Source organism: Drosophila sechellia, chromosome 2R (assembly GCF_004382195.2).
Source record: "Drosophila sechellia strain sech25 chromosome 2R, ASM438219v1, whole genome shotgun sequence".
Lineage (NCBI taxonomy): Eukaryota > Metazoa > Arthropoda > Insecta > Diptera > Drosophilidae > Drosophila > Drosophila sechellia.
The window spans coordinates 17,027,000-17,047,974 of NC_045950.1; the positions used below are offsets into that span (position 1 = coordinate 17,027,000).

General features: G+C 47.2%; 4 protein-coding genes across 8 annotated transcripts; 2 read left to right on the top strand and 2 right to left on the bottom strand.

Annotated features, from left to right (window-relative positions):
- Nucleotides 1-70: 70 nt before the first annotated feature.
- On the bottom strand, nt 71-4,536 carry LOC6615279 (atrial natriuretic peptide receptor 1). 2 transcript variants are annotated; one of them, XM_002039647.2, is made up of 11 exons: nt 4,239-4,536; nt 4,075-4,186; nt 3,847-4,012; nt 3,491-3,568; nt 3,096-3,372; nt 2,486-3,041; nt 2,308-2,423; nt 2,168-2,246; nt 1,467-2,110; nt 1,079-1,403; nt 71-1,017 (listed from the first exon to the last, which is right to left on the bottom strand). In XM_002039647.2, the coding sequence occupies exons 1-11, from the start codon at nt 4,534-4,536 to the stop codon at nt 183-185; spliced, it is 3,486 nt and encodes a 1,161-aa protein (XP_002039683.1). In that variant the 3' UTR covers nt 71-182. The 2 variants fall into 2 exon arrangements, with proteins under 2 accessions (XP_002039683.1, XP_032571479.1); XM_032715588.1 differs by lacking the exons at nt 2,168-2,246; nt 2,308-2,423.
- A 1,022-nt stretch (nt 4,537-5,558) lies between these two features.
- On the bottom strand, nt 5,559-7,697 carry LOC6615280 (augmin complex subunit dgt3). The gene is made up of 6 exons (XM_002039648.2): nt 7,637-7,697; nt 7,257-7,585; nt 6,833-7,195; nt 6,106-6,771; nt 5,872-6,049; nt 5,559-5,811 (listed from the first exon to the last, which is right to left on the bottom strand). The coding sequence occupies exons 1-6, from the start codon at nt 7,652-7,654 to the stop codon at nt 5,668-5,670; spliced, it is 1,698 nt and encodes a 565-aa protein (XP_002039684.1). The 5' UTR covers nt 7,655-7,697; the 3' UTR covers nt 5,559-5,667.
- A 451-nt stretch (nt 7,698-8,148) lies between these two features.
- LOC6615281 (proteasome subunit alpha type-4) lies at nt 8,149-9,403 on the top strand. The gene is made up of 3 exons (XM_002039649.2): nt 8,149-8,256; nt 8,366-8,571; nt 8,726-9,403. Exons 1-3 carry the CDS (start codon nt 8,254-8,256, stop codon nt 9,309-9,311), a joined length of 795 nt encoding a protein of 264 aa, XP_002039685.1. The 5' UTR covers nt 8,149-8,253; the 3' UTR covers nt 9,312-9,403.
- A 93-nt stretch (nt 9,404-9,496) lies between these two features.
- On the top strand, nt 9,497-20,921 carry LOC6615282. Of its 4 annotated transcripts, none has more exons than XM_032716313.1 (7): nt 9,497-10,209; nt 14,323-15,746; nt 15,812-16,643; nt 16,711-16,843; nt 16,958-17,412; nt 17,471-17,579; nt 17,642-20,921. In XM_032716313.1, the coding sequence occupies exons 1-7, from the start codon at nt 10,171-10,173 to the stop codon at nt 19,534-19,536; spliced, it is 4,887 nt and encodes a 1,628-aa protein (XP_032572204.1). In that variant the 5' UTR covers nt 9,497-10,170; the 3' UTR covers nt 19,537-20,921. The 4 variants fall into 4 exon arrangements, with proteins under 4 accessions (XP_032572204.1, XP_032572205.1, XP_032572206.1 ...); XM_032716314.1 differs by having other exon boundaries at nt 17,645-20,921; XM_032716315.1 differs by lacking the exon at nt 9,497-10,209 and adding an exon at nt 14,096-14,140.
- Nucleotides 20,922-20,975: the final 54 nt, after the last annotated feature.

Genomic DNA, 20,975 nt, shown 5'->3' on the forward strand with positions numbered 1-20,975 from the left:
TTCTCTTTATTTGAATACAGTATAAAATATTTTTCTGAGAAAATGTTTTTCAGGTAAGTGTGTTCAATGAAGTTATAGTAGTTCTCTCCACACAAACAATATATTTTCGAATAGAATTGTGGATGGGATTTCTGTGAGACCCTTAAATAATACTGACTTGTAGGCGATCGAAACTAGAATGACTACTTTCCCATGCCGGCGAAGAGCAGCGGGAAGGGCACCTCGTCGGTGGTCAGGATCTGCGGGGTCGGAGGACGTGCCTCGCCCTCGGAGGTGCTATTCAGCCAGTAGGTGGTGACCGTGCCCTTGCCCTTCAGCTCGACATCGCCGCGCTGCTCCATTTGGAAGGTGCCGAACTTGTCCAGGATGGCCTTGGTGGCCGAGGACACGTGTATCTTGCCCGGCTGGCCAGTGCTCTCCATTCTCGACGCCGTGTTGACCGTGTCGCCAAACAAACAGTAGTGCGGCATCTTCTTGCCCACGACTCCGGCGCACACGGAACCCGAATGCATGCCAATTCGAATCTGGATCTTGTATTCCGGTTTATGGCGGAGATTGAAGGAGCTGACTGCGCGTAGGATGTCCAGGGCCATTAGAGCAATCTCGCGGGCATGCTTGTCACCATTCGGCTCCGGCAGTCCAGAAACCACCAGATAGGCATCACCAATCGTTTCCACTTTGTAGACGTCGTAGAAGCCAATGATCCGGTCGAAGGTGCTATACAAGTCGTTCAGGAAGTTGACCACATCCATGGGACTGCTGCGGGCGCACAGTTCGGTGAAGCCAACGATGTCACTAAAGTATATGGTCACGCTGCTGAACTCCTCCGGCTCCACGAGATCGCCGGCCATCAGTTGCTGGGCCACAGGACGCGGCAGGATCTGGTAGAGCAGCTCCTCCGTGCGCTGCTTTTCCAGGCTCAACTGGCGGGTTTTCTCCTCCACGAGACTCTCGAGATTGTTGGCATACTGCTCCATGCGATTCAGTAGATCATCCATCAGATTCTCACAGAAGCCTCTGTATGTGTTTGAAATTAGTTATAACTAAGATACCAAGATAAAATACTAAGGACACATACTTCATTATGGTGCGAATATTACTGCGTATGGTGGAGAAAGTGGGCCGCTCCTCCTGGTTGTCCGCCCAGCACTTCTCCATCAGCTCCAGCAGATCAGGAGGACACTCGCGCTCTCTGATGAGCGGACGGAATCCATTGCACTGGCGCACCTTGTGCAGGATCGTGTGAACGTCCATCTGCTGGCGCGCTTCCTGGTAGGGTCCACCACGGTTGACAATCTCCTCCAGAATAATTCCAAAGGAGTACACATCGCCGCGCTGCGTGGCTGGACAGCAACCGGGTATGGTGGTCAGTGGAAGCAGTTCGGGGGCAATCCACAAGAGCTCTGCAAGGATTTGCACAACTCAGTAATCTGAAGGGAAACTGATTCTTTGTCTCTGGAACTCACTGAGGTAGTAGTTCTGATCCCGCACAAAATCAGAGGGCGTGGTCAGCGTTCTCAGTCCAAAGTCTGAGATCTTGAGAACGAATCGTCCGTCTATCAGGCAATTGCAGGACCTCAGCTTTCCATGGGCAGCCACATCACTGTTGTGCAGATAGTTCATGCCCTTGACGATGTCGTGGATAAGGGACATGCGGAAGTTCCAGTCCAGTTCGATGGCCTCGTTCTCCAGCACATCCTTCAGACTGCCTCTCGAGCAATATTCGGTGAGGATGAGCACGGTGGGACGCGGTAGATCGATGCATGCGCCCACGAAACGCACCGTATTCTCGTGGCTCACATCCCGCGCCTGCTTGATCTCCCAGAGGAGCTGCGGCGTCAGGTCCACCTTCTTCACGTTCACCTTCTTGATGGCCACCCGTTCACCCTTGAACTGACCAATGGTGGTGTATACTTGCGGCGGCAGCGACGTGAAGCTGGCTATCGAGGCTCGTCCCGAGTGGATACCAAACTGCTGCAGCGAGATGTTCTCCACATCCAGGCGCTGCAAGCCTCCCTTCGAACCAAACATGCCGCCCATCTCGATCAGGACATCATCGGGTCGCACTCGCCAGGACATATTGTTCAGCTCCTTGCTGAGCTTCATCTGCCTGAAATCGGAGTCCGAATAAATAAACCAAATAATGATACTAAGTGGAGTAACTTACTTTTGCAGAAGGCAGATGACCAGAAAAACCATACCCAGGAAAAGGAGCAATCCAAACAAAGAGTACATAATGGTAGAAACTGTCATAAGGATATATAATATATATGATATATATTTCTAATATTCTCGGAATTATCTCACAGTTTCCGACACAGTCTGTAGAATTGCCCAGGAAGCCACAGGGTGGCACATCCGGCGGTGGCTCCTCACGACCACCAGGCCAATGTATCTTCTTGCCATGAACAGCCGAATATACTCTACAGAAAATAATAAAATAATTATGCTACCTTTCCTTAAAACTTCGCTAAGATACTCTTACTTGTGAACACCGGAATAATGGGCCACAACGGAGAACTTTCCATTGATGGGATCCAGATCGAGAATGGAGTAATCCGCATCCCGGTCACCGTTGTCGTCGATGCGCACGTGCCCCGTGATTCCTTCGAAGGTGCGATTCCACATCCGCCTGGTGATGTTGACCCCATCCCGGATGTCACCACCCTCGGTGAGGGTCTCGTTCAAGGCCATTCCCAGCAGGTAGACGCCATCGTAGAAGGCTCCAATGAAGAAGTTCACCTCCTCGCCCTCGCCAAACGTGTAGTTGTAATCGTAAAGCGCATTCTCCCTCACATTGTCGGCAAAGTCCTGGAACTTGGGACTGGTCGGCTGCAGGAGACTGACCCGTAGGAGGGCTTCGTATGCCTTCCGCGCCTTGGCATCATGCTCATCCTTCATCTCCCACCCCTTGTCGCCCCAGTACTCGCTCTGAAAGATCTCCACGTCCAGGAACACCCACTCGCCATTGGTCATGCCCAGGCTATGGGCTGCCAACATGAATTTGCGCACCAGAACGCCGCGAACCGACAGGATGACCACTGACCAGGAATGTTATAAACCTGTGTATATCCTTCTAGTCTACCTAATCTTACCTCTTGCGTACATGCTGGCATCCTTTAGATAGTTTTCGTACACCTCCTCCTCGTTGCCGTTGAGCTCCTTGACGAAGCTCAAGAGTCCCTCCTGCCGCAGACCGTACTCCAGATTCTTGCCCACCGTCCATGAGAAGAGCTCCGATCTGTCCACCAGCAGGGCCACGTGATTCCAGTTGAACTGCCGAATGACGCTGGCGAAGACCAGGATGAGTCGGCACTGGCAGTAGGACATCCGGGTGAGCGTCGGGTACTTGGACTTGTCCTTGAACATGCCCTGCACGGAGCAGGAGCGGAACAAGCCGGAGAACGAGGCCAGAGATTAAATGTTTTTTAATTTAAACTACGCTCGTTTTTTACTTGGTAATCCATGAACTTCCCTGCGCAAAACTTACCGTATTCTCGTTCTTCCACTTGTGTATCCTTCCCAGGATTCCGGAAGTGACCGTCAGCTCACCTTCCGAGGAAGGCGGCTAGCAGCAGGTGGGCGAAATAGGGGGAGATTGCCATTTGTCAATAATACGGGCAAACTTAAATGCAAATTAAAGACCGCGCCAAAAAGCATTTAATTGCCAATGTCAAGAGTACGACCAGCACAATTAAGTTGGCTAAATGTGATTACTTCTAGATGTGGCACAAGGGGATGTGGATTAGTCTGGCGCTCAGGCTGGAGGCCACATTATTAAAAGCGGCGTGCTGCGTGTCCTGACACGCGACTTGGGTATGCTGGCCCTGAATCCGGTGCTCTCACCTGATCTCCCATGCCGGTGATGATGGGCTTGTTCCAATAGGCGGCCAAACGTGCCACCGGCTCAAGGGCAAAGGCGCAGGCTGGTCCAATAAACGCGATTACGTCGTCCTGGAAGTACATGTCCGCAGCCAGTCCAGGAGCCCGAGCACCCGAACAGGATGGATAGCTAACATAGGTAGGAACTTGATAGGTGATACGAGTAGAACTCACAGAGGTAGAAGTACCAACCTTCCCTTCTTTTTCAGTAGTGTTATGTTGTGTGGCTTCAGGAACACCTTGTTGATCTCATCCAAGGCCAAGTCCACGGCCGGTCCACAACGCTCCAGATCGAATGGAGAATCTAGTCCAATTGATGAGCCATCAAATCTGGAACCAACTATCAGAGCACTTACCCAAATGAGAAGCCATCAGAACGCCAACGTTGTAGACACGCATTGTGGAGCTCATTTCACCCACCTCATTGTATCTAGAAAGCTGCGGCGACTTGGATTCCCTGCTCCTCTCGTACATTCTCTGCTCTAGGCCCGCATCACTGGCATTGAACCCCACCAAGGAAGTAGTCGAGTCCAAACTAATATCCTTGTTCAGATCATCCCAGGTAATCTCATTGCGCCTGGGATTGGGATGGGCGCTAAAGCAGTTGGCAAACATCAGGAAGAAGACGTGAATGCTGATCCCAAGCAGGTGCATTTCGTGGAGTCGTCTAACTATTAAACAGAAAATATCCAATAAGTCTGAACCTAAGAATAAATACTTTATTTTATAGAGAATTTATCTAAGTTATGTAATTATTAGAAAAATATTTAATATTTATTTGCTCCTTAAAATTCCACTACACACTCAAAACCTAAAGTTTTTAAATTACTAAAATTTAAATCAATTTTCTTATAGTCCATGCAGTATGATATTAAATCCCATTCACTGACTTTATATCCTTTTTAACCCAAAAATCTGTCCAGATCTTCAAATTCGCAGAGCAGCACTTGAGTTTTAAGGGTCACATATAAATTTGAAATTAATTCAAATGGCACTAAGCGTTAATGAGGTGCGAGTAATTATCCATTTGAAGCTTTAAAATGTTCCACATCTCTGCTGTACTCCTTTAAATTTAAAGTCCTTAAAGCAGTCCAAATATTTAAGGTTCTGTAGAAACACTTTTTAAGGTTTTAAGGTTTTTTGAAAAAAAAATCACTGCACAAACACTTCACTTTATCCAATTGTATTACCGGAAATCAAGAGGGGAAAGATGGCCCGAAGCGCGAAAATCGAGTGAACCAGTGGCCACAACTGTTGGTCCTTTTATATCCGCAAGGACCTCTGCTCGGCAAAACTCGTCCTGCAGCCCGAACGCCGGCAGCCAATGAGAGTCCTGCAAATCGGCGGGCAAATGACTTCGTCTGGACGGAAAGTGAATCTCTAGATTAGGCGAGCTAGGTTTTATGGCCTCACTTGTTGCTCCTTGGCCAAATCTGAATGGTAATCGCTTGGAAACGCCGTCGCGTGCCTCCAGCAATTAATGCGTCTCTTTGGTGGCACTCGTGTAGACTGCTTTAAGTCGATGCTGCCTTAATTCGTGCGGTGTTTAGTGAACCCAAATCGGATAGTCCAAGAAAATGGCATTTCAAAGGGGGGAAACAATTACCAAAGTCGTAAGAAAAAGTAAATCATGTTTCTGCTTACAAATCTACCATATACCCACAACACAATTTAAATTTAGTGTGTTAACTATTTATTAGGCTAGCAAAGCCTTAAAATGCACGTAATGTTTATTTTTGAATAATTTAACATTTATTTACTGACCAGATTCTAAATCAACTAAGTTCACTTGCGATGCAGACCACCACCTGGACGAATTACTGCAGCGGCTGCCTTTTTGACCTCATCAATTGCATGCATCATGCGCTGCGGCTCAGTTAGAAACCAAATCCAAAGGACTACGCTATAGCGATACAGTTTATCCCGCTCCTAAATGAATAAACAATATTAAAGTGTTACCATGATTTTATAGTTAATTAGTAAGCTTACAATGCGCCCCACGACATTTTCCAGGAAATCTTTTCGCAAGGATCGCCCTGACTCATCCAGGCGAGTTTGTTGCTGGGTGACATTGTAAATGGCGCTCAAGTAGCGAACGTTCTCAAACATGGGCTGCTCCAGTGGGGAATCATAGACAAACGGCCGCAAGGTCTGCTCCAAGCGCTTGCTAAAAAATATGAATAGCTTAATCGATATGTATCAAAGTTAAGTATTACAACTTACAGTTCCGCCAGTTGATCCTGGACAGCTGCACAGGACTTTCGGTTCAGCATGCTCTGAAAGGAGTAAGTCAGCAAGCGACCGAACTTTTCGTATTCGAAGAGACAAGCCTTGGCCTCAGTGGCCTTAATATTCTGTCCCAAGTGGGCTGACAACAAATTGGCAATCTCCTGCACAAACTGGGCACAAATGCCCTGATAACTGGTGTTGATGGAGCGCATGGTCTGGATTCTCTGCCAAGTCGCCTGCGCTTGGTCGCGCAACTCATCCGAAGTGTCCAGGCAGTTGCGCTTCTTGTCGCAGTCCAGCTGAATCGCAATCCACAGCAACTCCGCATTGGAAAGAGCATCTGAGATGATTTTGGTCAACTTCTTGTCGCTTTCGTGACGTCGAACAGCTCTTTCCAACTTCAGTTTAGTGTTCTCGTAGAGAACCAGCTCAATTCGTCGCTCGGTGTGCTGCTGAATGTGAATGGTTAGATCGTTTAAAAGCGTATCGTGTGTGTTGCTCAGTTGATAGTCGTTTAGCAGCTGCAGATCGTGCATTTCACGCGCCATGTCCGTTAAACTGAGGCAGTGAATCTTCCCAAGATCCAACTGGTCAATAAGACACTGCGTGGCCTTCACCTTGGCCTTTGTTCTTATATATGATAGTGCATAAAACTGGATGCTGCAAAAACGGACATATCAATTAACGTGCATTGTTTATATAATAGGACCCTTGTGCTTACCCACGTTCCAAGTCCTCCAGCTTGGCCTTCTCACGCCCAAGATCTGCCTCCGCGCTCTGAAACTCATCATAGTCTTGGATCTTAAAATTCTCCTTTACATACAGGGTAAAGTATTGCATGAACGAATCGCACTTGTGGAAATACTGCTCCAGTGGCAGTTGATGCATGAATAAAGGCGGCAACTGTGGGGCGGTGAATGCCTTTTTGGCTTCCGCGCTTAGCCGGCAGTTCTCCTGCTGCAGTTCCTCCAGTAGCTTGGCTTTGGACTGGCACTCGGCTATCAGATCCTTCTCCCTCAGTTGCAGCTCGGCGGTGGCGCATTCCACCTCGCCTAGGTGGTTAGTTATCGAGTGCTTTGTGGTCCTACAAATGTGAATTGACATTAACGGAACATATATGAGGCAGATTACAGCTTTTCCCTTACATCATATCCTCCAGGAGCGTAGCATAATCCCTTGAGGCATCTTCGATCGCCTCAATGCTGATGGTCAAGGCGTCGACATCCTGCTGCTTGTAGTTGAGGAGACCCGGACTCTCGGCCTCGATTTGGAGAAGCTTGAGCTCACGATCCGAAGCACCTAGCCACTCGCCCCGCCGCTGCATCTCCTCCCGCTCCAGAACCTGTCGCTCTGTGAGGATATTTGCATCCGTGATGTTCCCGGACAGGAATTTGAAGAACATCTCCATCTGCTCATCGTACAGAATCCACTGGTTCGAGCTGTCCACTCCCAGCTTCTTGAAGAATTCCGAGTTCTGCAATCATCGAGATTATAAGCTGATCTTTAATTAAATCATTGTACATACGCTCAGCAGATCGCCCATCTTTTAAAAAAATGACAACACAAGCTGATTACTTATCGGTTATATCGATAGGTTCCAGAGACGTTACTAGAGATGGTACCTTTTAAAAATTAACAGGCAGTAGTGTTTATTAAGCTTAATAAAAGCTTAATAAAAATCGTAGAAATTCCTGTCTTTGGCTTTCTTATCCCGGATTTAATAAACTATTTACTCTTGTCTATTTATGTTAAATATATATAAATATAAATATATAAATATTTCTGTTAATAATATATATATCTTATACATGTATTATTTTAAATTTTTGCTATGAAGTAAGGATAAAATTTTTCTAAATTTGACACAAATTTTTAAGTTTAATAAAATTAAATACTATATTTAAGTGAACCTAATTCTTAAAGAATTTATAAATTGAAATTGATTTAATACCTTATATCGATATATGGATATACGTGCACTCCACCCCTGCTACAAAGAAACACCCTAACGCCATTTAGCTTGCAGCCCTGGTACCGCTTTTGGACGCACTTCGGCTGGCAGTCTGGCAACCCTACACTGAATGACAAGTAAATTCTGTTCGTTTTGCAAAATAAACTTGTAAATTGGTATATTCCTTAGCAATGGTAAGTACCGCGCCCAGAAGACCGGTGTTGGTCTGAAAGCCACCATTGGGCCGATGACCATGGAATGCTAGCAATCGTGGTAGTAATTGCCTTGCGTGTATTTTCCCAGGCGCGCCGCTATGATTCCCGCACCACGATCTTCTCGCCGGAGGGACGTTTGTACCAGGTGGAGTACGCCATGGAGGCCATCTCGCACGCCGGAACCTGCCTGGGAATCCTCGCCGAGGACGGCATCCTGTTGGCCGCCGAGTGCCGCAGCACAAACAAATTGCTGGACAGCGCCGTTCCTTCGGAGAAGATCTATCGCCTGAATGAGTGAGTGGAAATTCCAGTAGTATATCCTGTTCGTCTTTTACGCTGACGAGGAATTCAAGGGTCACAGGGCATATATTAAACTGGTCATAATCGTGATTACCCACTACCTTCTCTATGAATCTATCATTATCCAAACCTCTTTGTTATCCCACAGCAACATGGTCTGCTCGGTGGCTGGCATCACCTCCGATGCCAATGTGCTAACCTCAGAACTGCGCCTGATTGCCCAGCGTTACCAGTTTAGCTACGGCGAGGTCATTCCCTGCGAGCAGCTGGTGTCGCACCTCTGCGACATCAAACAGGCTTACACCCAGTACGGCGGAAAGCGTCCCTTCGGCGTCTCGCTGCTCTACATGGGATGGGATAACAAGTACGGCTACCAGCTGTACCAGTCGGATCCCAGCGGCAACTACGGCGGATGGAAGGCCACCTGCATTGGCAACAATTTCGGTGCCGCGATCTCCATGCTGAAGCAGGAGCTGGCCGATAAGGACAACGTTAAGCTGACGCTGGCAGATGCCAAGGATCTGGCCATCAAGGTACTGAGCATGACCCTGGACACCACCAAGCTGACCCCGGAGAAGGTCGAGATGGCCACACTGCAGCGTGTGGACAATAAGACCGTGTACAGTGTCCTGGAGAAGCCCGATGTGGAGAAGCTGATCGAGAAGTACACAAAGGTACAGGCGGAAGCCGAGGCTGCCAAGAAGGAGAAGCAAGCGAAGCAGCCAACCAAGTAATCCCAAGGATGCATAATTATTGATTAAGGGTCTATCCTGATTTTTGTAACCGATGTACGGAGTGTGTGAAATAAAATTTCAAAAAACAAAAACCCACTATCATCGTGCCAATAGGGATGGTCGATTTATCGATAACAGCGCCATTGCCATTCGCAGCGAAGAGCTGCTAAAAATGGCCAGCGACGGGCAGTCACTAAAAAAATACCGTACAAAACATTTTGAGAAAAATTCCGTCGCTTTTTATTTGCTGTTGCTGTTATAAAAAATTCAATTATACTTGCTAAACTAACTGTTAATCGGTTTCTACGGAGGGGCTTATGCGTAATTGGAGAGTGCGCGCAAAACGCGTGGTGAAAACGGATTGGAAAACCATTTTTCATTCGCAGCAAACAGGCAATGAGCGCGCGTGTGAGTGTGTGTGCCACAGAAAGTTGCAAGCAGCCTAGAGCTAAATAGGCGTACGGTTGTTAAATATTCACCGTGCTCTCTCGCTTTATGCAATAACAAAATCTGCAAATTCCGCCATTAGGCGCAAAAATGTGAAAAAAGGGGGGCAAAAAAAAAACCAATGGGAATTTCTCAATGTTGTGTCAATACAGTGAGAGCGACGTACGAAAAGTCAAAAGCAAAGGAGAGGAGAATGGAATAACACAAAAAAAGAGCTGAGCCACAGCAAAGAAGCAAGAAGAAACGCGAAGCAGGCTCTAAAAGAAAAATCGAAATAATAAAAAAAAAACACGCACGCATGTGTTGGTGTGTGTGAGCGAGTGAGATTCTGTGCGCGTGTAAGTGCAAATGTGTGTGTGAGAGAGTGAAACGTATAAATAAAATTCAGCCAAATGCAGAAGCCAACAACAAAATGGATAACAAAACTACACAGTTGGATTTTAAATTACTGGTAATTAAATAATGTTTACCATTACCCCATCCCGTCCCACTTTTTCCACCATTCCAATATAACTTACACATACAGCAGCTGCTGTTCGTAAGTGTGTGTGCAGACTACATTCCGTGTGACTGCGACTGTCTAATTGAGAGAGCAGCAAAACAACGTGTAATGCGTAGGAAAAAAGCGGCAGAGCGAAAGAGAGAGATAGAGTGTGAGAGAGAGGAGGAGGTGGAGGACAGATAACAAATGAAGTACAGTGTGCACTGGTCGCATTTATTATTGTTGTTTTCGTTGTATATTTAGCTGTTGTTGTTGTTGTTGCTGTGATTATTGTTTCTGTAATGTGAAAAGGTCGTTGCGATTAAAATTAATCCGAATTTAGTTTTGCTCTTGCTTTCGCCATTCAAATCGCGCTCACCTCTCCTCTCCAATTGGAAACGCGAAGCACCTGAAGTAAACAAAGAGACGCAGCTAATGAGTTTGAGCGGGAATTGGCGGCCTAACTGTCCAAATCAGAGCTGTGTTACTTTTTCGTCAGTGTAGCTAGCTGTAGAAGAAGGGTGGTTCACAAAATTCCCCCCTATTTCTGTTTGCTTTATTATTTTAAAAGATCCGTTGATTTAGAGCCCCCCACAATCGCTTCTTGCACAATTTCCACCCACCCACATTAACACATACACAAAAATACTGTGTGTGTGTTTGTGTGAACTTCCGCCGAGTCTTTTCCTCCACCCCGTCGCTCACCTCCTCACCAGCCGCACACTCCCACTATCCCTATTCAAAGGCAAACCCATACCACTCCCATTTCCATTTGCCTCCTCCTTCTCCTCGTTTTCTTCCTACCCCTTTCCTTTCCCCTTTCGTTGAGTGCCACATAATGTTATTTTTGTTTTTTCTATTTGCCTCTAAAATGAATTGTAGTCCCCCCACCCCCGACCTCTTTCTTTTTCTTCTCTCTGCTACTCCCCACCTTCGACCCATTTCATCACTGCTATTATTCACTTTTGTTTTGTTTTCCTTCGTTATATTCGAGAAAATATTTATTTTTACTTTTATTAGTTTATAACAACATTTACATTTACTTTGGCCACACAAGCAAAGCACATTTACATAAATACTAATACTACAAATACTATAAAATCCAAAAGTTTGATTGTGCCTCTCGCTCTCCCTCCCGCTTTCTATGTGTGTGTGTTGTTGTTTGTGGGGCGAAGTGGAGAGAGTGGTAGGTAGATCGTCGGGTGGAGGGGGAGTGAGTGGGGAGTTCTCTTTTCCTCTTGCATGCATATAAATTCGAGGCATTTCACATGCAGGCGCGAGTGAGACGGCGAATCGAGTACGAATGTACGAAGCAAAGCACAAGTGGAAGAAGAAGAATAGTAAACAGCACCGCACAGTGGAGCAAGTATTTTATTGCAATTAAGCGGGAAGAAAGTGGTCAATGGCATTCAAATTTACCGATTTAAATGCACTGAATTGTAAAGAATGGTTGGCTAAACCAAGCATTTCACTGAACTCTATTTAAAATAGTCATTTCGTCTGCAGTTAAATCACTCTTTGTGCTCCTTAATTAATTTCGCTGTGCAGTAATACAATTAAAGTTTTTATCGCTTTTAATTGAGTTTACGACATGGATTGAGTGCCTTTCTTGTTTTCCCATCCCTTCCACATGGACTCGAATTGATTGCAGTGTGTTTTGCTGTGCCAATTTCATTAATAAAACTCTGAAAAAAGGAATGGAAAGAGAGGGCGATGTAAATGCTATTTTTATTTGATTAGTACAACTATTTGAACGTAAATATGTATGTGCACACATATGTACGCGTGCATGAGTTCCACTTTGAGAGCTTCGGTGTGAGTGTGTGTGTGCGGGTGAGAGGGAGACGGCAAGCACTAAATGTATAACATAAATTTTGCTAAAAATGCAGCCGACGTCATTCCCCCGCCCACCTGCCCCCTATAACGGTTCACCCATCCGAGCACCGTAAGTACGTGTTAGTGTAGTGTGTGCTCACGTGTACATAAGTATTTCGAAGATAGCTCTTTGGGTCTTTATGTGAGAAATGAACAGGTACATAACAATTGCAAACGAACTAAATATTTCTGGGCAGCAACAAAGGCTGAATAAATCGGGAAGGAGGCATGTTCGTTTATCGAATAGCCCACACCCTGCAAGGGATATCTCCCAAAAAAAAAAAAAGAAACGATCCAGACAAAATATCTACAACTCGGTTATTTTTAGTTCTCATAAACACATGCACACATATCCGAGCATAGAGCACACAGATACACACGCACACTCTCGTACACCAACTAACATTTAATTAGAACACAAAAAAATTCTAATTAAATATGGAATTTGCTTTACTCTTGCATTGCGCGTTTCCAAGCTCCCCTTCTCGTTCTGCCCAACTTTCGGGCTCTCTCCCTCTCTCTTGCCCCATTGAGAAGACAAACGAATTAAGTTTATAATAAAAGTTTAGACATGCTTACATGCACATGTGCGCGTAGTTGTGTTTGTTAGTTTGTGTTATCTGCAATCTAAATTTACAGCAACTTTATTGACAACTAAAACGCACAGCGGAGCGTTGCCACACAGATAGAATGGGGAAAATAAATTGTTACTATCGCTTAGCAGACTCAGAAATCTTTTGTCCAAGAACTACCGTTTTGTTTCCATTAAAACTTGATTGATTAAAAGCGGTTTGACTGAGAGAAAGTAACGTTTGTTATACACTGCTATAAAGGTCATGTAGACTACCTAGCCACTAAATTAATTCATTGAATCCATATAAATAGCACTATAAATACACGATAGATATTATTAAACAATGTCATGAACAACTGTTAAGTGAAACAATAAACTTTTGTAACAATATCTATCAGTGCTGTTTATTATCTTGCAAAAACAACTTGTGAAGTTCTGTCAAAAGTGTTTGTGTACCAACTATTTGATATATGATATGAGGCAAATAAAAAACAACAAAATAAACAAGGGTTGGCCAGTCGAAGTGCAAATACTCTGCCATTATAGTGTATAGTTGTAATATATGGTTACATTCAAAACGAATTTATGAATATATTTATTGATTTATTATTTTATTATTATTAACGTCGTATACTTTATAGAAATAAATAAATCGAAATAAATAAATCTGTTTGAAGGTAGGGTATTTGAGGGCGTTTAAAGCTTTTCAGGGTTGCGTCGTCATTTACTTTTAGTCCCCTTCTACTCCACCCCCTTTTGACAGCCACCCACCTCGGCTCCTCTCCACTGTCCCTCTCCCTCTCCCACTGCCCTCTCCCTCTCGCACAGTGGGTGGATGGGTTGCTAGAGGAGAGCGGGCAGAGAGCCCCACATTGTGTTTGTAACAACTACAAATCGCTGCAAATACACACAAACGGCGAACATACATACATAATAGCAACATTGTGGAATGGGGAAAAGTAGCACAAATTGTGCGCTGTTTTAATTTCTCTGCTTCTTCTTCTGCCTCCGCTGTTGCTGTTTTTGTTTTTCCTTTTCTTTTCTATTTTTCGCCATCTTCGCTCGCTCTTGTTTCTCTGTGTGTCGCTGTGTTAGTGCTAATCGCTTGCGCGAACAGCGCAGTCGGCGTCGCCGTGCTGTCTACGCGAGCTCTCTCTTACTTCGCTTCCCGCCCCTCTCTATCTACCACTCTAATTGCATTAAATTGTTTGGAAAATAATAATCAGTAATTGCGTTTGACGAGAGTTATTTCCATCAGCATGCGCTCTGCGAGAGAGTTTTGCCGTTTTATTGAAACAAATGAAGATTCTAATTGGGTCTTTAGCGGAACTAACAAAACTCTCGCAGTAAGGTGGCAACCCTGCCGCAAACCCCGTCCCTCCCACCCGTCACATTCCGTACTTTGTTGTTTTCTCCGTGGAAATGGAAATGGGCGGCTTGAAGCGGAAGTTGGTAATTTATTTTCCACCAGCGCAATAATTTAGGCACCGTGGGCTTAAAGCATTTGTTTAAGTCTTATGAATTACAAGAACCAAGCACAATATTCCAATGTTAAATCAAACATTTAATCTGCTAACTCACTTTTAGTTCTTGAATAGCTAAGCGCAATTCTAATGTCACATATTACTTTCCAGGTGGATCAATCACTAAATCTACTGGACACCCTCAACACGGCATTGCGGTGCGATGCTATTCAATTCTTGCTGCAGACGCTTAAGTGCAAATACCCGGAGGCCTGCGACCAAGTCGTCAGGAATCTGTTCAGTCACATAGCTGCGGCCAATGACAATGGCGAGGCTGGAGGCAGGGCGCAGCAGCATGAGCTAGCGAGGACGAAGCAGCTCCAGCTGCTGCTGACCGCCAAGAAGGAGAAGAAGGAACTGGGAATCGGTCGCGAAGCGGAGATAAAGCGAGAGAACGAAGAGGAGGCGGGCTCGACGGATCTGAACCAGAATTTCGAGAAGATACCCTGCAAAGAGGAGTTCCTGTGCCTCGAGGAGGAGGAGGAGGACTTTCTCGACGATGGTGACACGCAGAACTCGTCTTCCCTGCAGTTCCACACCGGCAACAATGTGGACGCCCTGGCCCTGGGCCCTGGCGATCCGCTGGAGCTGATCCAGTCCGGAGTTTCGCTGCTGGTCAAGCGGAAGTATGCTGCCACCTTCGAGGACGAGGACCAGCTGGGCGGTGATGCGGATGGGAATGGTGATGAGACCAACAGCAACAGCAGTGACGGTAAGATGGTCAAGCGAATGCGCACCAACAACATGCACCTGACCGTGTCGAGTGTGCGACGGAAAGAGGAGCACGGCCAGTTGGGCGATGGCTATGTCTTCCACGAGGACAGCCAGTATACGATGCGATATCACCACAGCACCGGCGAGTTCAGCGAGCGGGCCTTTAAGGCCCAGTTCCGGGCTATGCTCCGCCTGGCGCTCAGTCAGCACTACAAGCCCTTTCTCCGCCAGTTCTACGAGAACTTTGTTGTGAATGGACGCTTGCTGGGGACCACGCCCTCGATGCGGGTTCTGAAGGAGCTGCGCGAGCAGCGGCTGGAGGAGTGGCGTCGTCAGCGGGAACGCCGCCAACTGGTCATCCTGATGGAGCAGAGCGAGATTCAGCGGGACGAAGAGTTTCAGCAGCAGCAGGAGCAGCTGCAGAACCAGGAGGAGGTCCAGCAGGAGCAAGAACAGCAGCAGCAGCAGTTGGAGGATATTCAGCAGCAGCAGCTGGAGGAGATTCAGCGGCAGCAGCAATTGCCGGCCATCTCGTTTGGCGACTCCGAATTGGAGTCTGAAACGGAATCGCAGCTTTCGTCGGCTGCCCAAGAGATTATGAAGTTCGAGGAGTTCATTGACGAGGGTGTAGGCGCTGGTCGTCTGATCGATGGTCTGGAGATGGAACCCGAGATCGATGACATGCTAGCTGGCGCCGGCAGTATGAACAGCGCCAGTGGACACAGCAGCAACAGTAGCAGCAGCGGAAGTGGGAGCGCCGGTAATGGGAATGGCATCAACGGGGTGATCCTGGAGAACAATAGTCATCATTCGCATCACCTGTGAGTACTATTTTAATGTTTTCTTAACTATAAATACTAATTATCGTTTGTTTTTTTGCTTGCAGAAGCAGCAGCAGCGCAAATCTTGTGATCAACGGCCTTACGTCAAGCAATAGCATCAGCAACAATAATAATAACAGCAACAATATCAGTCTACACCGCCCTCAACTGACGCCACAGGCACAGAATCAGCTGGCAGTGTCGATGAAACCATCAGACCATATGCCCATGTCGATGCCCATGGATAACAGGGATTTGAAAGCCGTGCAGGCGGCGGCTCATGGGACTACCAACGCCATCATGCAGGGCGGTAGTTCCAGCCTCACCAGCCAGCTTCATCAGCAGCAAAAACACTACAACTCAAGCAATAATCCGCTGTCTATGATGGGTGGAATGATGCAGCAGCAGCAGCAGCATGTTGGTATGCCGCACCAGCAGCGCCAGATGATGATGATGCCAGAGGATTTCCCGCAACACGGAGCCTCAATGATGAACAGTCGTCAGATGCCCGCTCTGGCCGCCTTGTCGAACCTGGGCGACACACCTGCTGTGAGTGGCCAGCTCAACTCCTCCCTAGAGCTGGACGATAATGACCTGTCGGCGGATGAGGACGACGACGATCTGGACCATGACCTGGACGAATTAGACGCGGCCAAGCAACAACTAATAGATGGCGGCAGCAGTAGCAGCACATCGCTCCAGGCGCCACCATCGCAGCACGGCAGCGGTAGTGGAGGAAGTGGTGGCCTGACGCCCGGTAGCAAAAAGGACAAGCCCAGTTACAACTGCCTGCTCTGCCCCAAGTCGTATCGCAAGCGAAAGTCCCTGCTGGACCACTACAAAATGCATCCGGGCTACTGCCACGACTGCGGTCAGCGCAACGGGAACACGCTGGAGGTAACTAGCCATATCATAAGCCAAATATCGCGGAAAAGTACTAAGAATTCACTCTATTCATTTCTAGGAAATAATCCACCACAACCGGACCATGCATGTCAAGGAGTTTCCGTTTGTGTGCGAGACGTGCGGAGAGTCGTACTCCCGCAAACAGCAGTTCCACGCACACGTGGAGTCGCACAATAAGAAGGAAATCAAAAGTGAGTCGACGTGAATGTAAATTTCACCAAGTTCTCGGGTGGAGTTCCACGGCAATAGCATAAGCTCCTTCAACAATTTTGTGATCGATGATCTAACCTCTGTTCCAATTGCAGCCTTTCCCTGCGGCGAGTGCGGTCTTAAGTTTCCGCAAAAGAAACTGCAGCAACACTTCGAGGAGACGGGCCACAAGGCGGACGGCGCTATCTGCGAGGTGTGCGGCGAGGAGTTCCAGTCGAAGAATGCACTGTACCAGCACATTATTCGTGTGCACAAGCGCGACAACTTCTTCGAGTGCCACATTTGCCATAACCGCTTCACGCTGAAAGCCAACCTGGAGCGGCACGTCCAGCTGCACACCGAGATCAAACGGCCCTACGTGTGCGATCTGTGCGGCTCGTCGTACTTCACATATCCCGCACTCAAGGAGCACTACAGCAACGCCCACGTAGACGTATCCGAGTGCAAATGCACGCTGTGCGGCAAACGCTTCGGATCGGCCAAGTCGCTGCAGCGGCACCTGCCGTCGCACTCGGAGGAGAGGCCGCACTGCTGCAACTATTGCGATCAGGTAAGTCTAAGCGTACCTCTTGGCTTGACCAACACAATTTATCGTGATGCCTTTGCAGACCTTCAAGTGGAAAACGCATCTGGTGCGCCACAAGCAGACGATGCACGGAAACGAGCCGCCTCCGCCTAAGAAGGGAAAGCAGCGCTTTCCCAAAACAAGCGAAGAAGGTAAGAATGTGGAGAACTTTGCCTAAAATCAAAAGCCATGCTTAACGTTATCTCCTGTCCAGCAGATATGGGTAGCCTACCGGACATGCCGGGTCCACCGCCTGTGAAGGCCAGCAAGAAGGCAGTATCCAGCAAGGCAAAAGCGCAGGCAGCGGCCGCCGCAGCAGCAGCAGCATCATCCCAGCAACAACAACCGAAGGGCTCTGCAGCCACGCCGACTCCGCCGCCGCCGGTCTCCACCACACCGGGATGCCTGCAACAGGATCAATTCAATGCGGCCATGGTTAGCAGCAACAGCTCGCAGTCCTCCACGGCGTCCACGTCGCAGCACTCGGTGTCGACGAGTGAATCTCAGCAGAATTCCATATACAATCAGAGCTTTAATGCGGAGAAACAGCAGCCAGGACAGCAGCAGCCCCAAAATGCCTTGCATCAGCAACATGCAACGCCGCCACCGCCGCAGCAGCAACAACAACAGCAGCAGCAACAGCAGGCGCCGCCACAGTCACGAGTTGCGCCCGGAGAACTACATCTGCAGCGGATGAATAGCTTCGGCCAGGACGGACAATTTAACTTTGAGTCCAATCCGGCAGCTGGTGCCTATCAGCAGCATCAACTGATCAGCCAGTATCAGCAACAACAGCAGCAGCAGCCGCAGCAGCAGCAACAACATCATCTCGCCCAACAGCAGCAGCAGCATATGAGAAGTCACACGCCCCAGAGTCCACATCCTCCGCATCCTTCGCAGCTTCAACAACAGCAGCCCCAACAGCACTTTAGCTCTCCGCACCACATGCCGCCAATGCACCATCAACACCAGCTGATGATGCAACAGCAACATCGCCACAACCAGCGCTCGCCGCTTCACCATCATCCTGCGGCGCAGCAGCTTCAGCAGCAGCATCAGCAACCATCGCATTCCCCACAGCATCAGCATGCGAGACTGCAGTCGCCACAACCTGCTCCAGTACAACAACAACAGCAGCAGCAGTTTCTGCAGCAACAGGCTGCCGACACGTGGGGCAACATGAACTTTGGCAATCCGCCGAACAATCAGCAGGTGGAGCTCAAGGATAACAAATTCTATATTGTGGAATCGGCCGAGTTCCTAGGTCTTTCAATGAATGTGCCGCCAACTCCGCAGCAGCAGCAACAGCAAGCAGTAAGCAAACCCCAGCAGCAGCAGCAGCAGCAACAACACCCACAACCGCAGCAGCCAGATCCAACCCTTGCTAGTGATCTGATGAGCTTCCAGCATATGTGGCCGGCGCCTGGTTTTAGCCAGACTTCACAGCAGCAGCAGCAGCCACAGCAGCAACAACAGCAGCAAGCGACGCAGCAGCAACAACAGCAGCAGCAGCAACAACAGGCGCAAAATCAGGCAAACTCAAGTGATCCCCACAACTACAACAACATCGGCAGCATACTAACGAATCTCATTGACACAAATCCCGCGCCAATGGAGTACAACTTCGATCTGATGCAGCAGCAACAAACGCCGTCAGCCCAACAGCAGCAGCAGCAGCAACAACAGCAGGCGGCGCAGCAGCAACATCACAGTGCCGGTGCATATGGGAGCGGCTTGATGCGCAGCGGAGGCGGCGTTTACGGAGGCGCCTACGAGCAGCACTTGAGTGACCAGCTGGTCAGCGAGCAGCAGAAACAGAACAGCTTTCAACCCTACCACCCACATGGCCTGCAGGCGCAGCAACAGCAGCCACTGCATCCGCACCCCCATCTGTTACCCCCGCCAGCGCCGCATAGCAACGTGTACGATCGCACGGGAGTTGGAGTCGGTGTCGGAGTGGGCGTAGGCGTGGGAGTGGGCGTGGGCTATCCGATGCTGGGAGACGATACCAAGGGCGTGCTGCCGCCCATGATGGGCGGCATGATGCAGCAAATGCCGCCGCACGGCCAGCAACCGGATCTAATCTACTACCCAGTGAAGAACGATTGACAGTCGAAGCAACATCAGCAGGCAGCCGCCCAGCAGCCGAATCACCTTCACCACCATCGCTGGTGGACGGAGCCAGCCAAGAGAGGCGATGTTTTTCATTGAAGAAACAACCGGAAACAGGAAAACAGGAAACGGAATACGGAACAATTTCGCTTAGATTGTAAGTTTAGGGAGGGACGGTGGATGTGTGGAACGCGAGGAGTTGTGTAGATAGGGCAGTCCACACATTTTTTTTTGAAATTAAGAGCAATAACATAAAGATTAGAGCGGAATGAGCTCAGAATATCTAATCCGACCGGCGCTATGATACGTGTATAAAAAAAGTAATCATTTACAAAGTACATCAGATAAAGAGAAGCATGTATACATAAATAAATTCAGACATATACATAGTAGCACCTAAGCGAGGCGAGGCGAGAGCAAGAATTAAATTAAACCCTATAAATAATAAATATACATATATAAATTATATGAAGCATATATATTAGGCTAAGCAACTATATAATAATGGCAGACAGACCACAACCACAAGAAACTTTCGAACAAATCTTATGCTTATTTAACATTTACCATACGAGTTATGAACGCAACGCAGCAGCAGCAACCACAAATACAAATACGCGTGCGTTTATGTATAATCAAAACAATCCAACATTATATCCGTACATACGATATCTATGTAAATCTCGAGAGAGAGACGCCCAAGTTGTAGATGAGATGATTGATTTTAATCGCAAACAAATCGCATCACAAACGGAGACGAAAGATAGATAGAAAACAAAAGTACACGACGCTTTGACCACACAAAGTTGTAACCATATCATGAGGCCTCTTCCCCCGTATAATTAATTGTATTTTCGATAGTGCTTGTTATTTTCTATTTAGTTAACGAATTGATTATACTTACGAAGCCTTTCTGCTGATTACCGCCAGCCACACTTTTGTTAGATTAGTGCCTAAGTCTAGTTGATATCCCAATGTATACCCCGACATTTTGTGGCTTTTTACACCCAAACCTTGTATAGCTACTCAATAGCATTTCCGATTTAATTGAAGCTCCCCCATTCTACCATTCTAGATGTACATCTACATATGTACACCCGGTTTATTCAATATATCTCGATGAATTTCCTTATATTCAAGACACAGGCCCCCAAAAACATTTAAGTTAATCACAGCGTTGTTCTTGTTTTACACATTATTAAAATTCAGCAACATAAGAATTTTACATTTAAGTGAAAGTTTAAAACGTTAACTGTGTAAGCATACTTTTATGAACAAAACAAAAGCAACAAAAAAAAGTAAGAAAAGAAAAGAGAACGAAAAATGAAATCAACAAACTTCACTAAAATTAGGTTTGTATTCTGGATACAAAAAAAAAAAAAGAGAAGCAAAATGGCAATTAAAAGAAAGAACACAATATAAATAAAATTTGTATA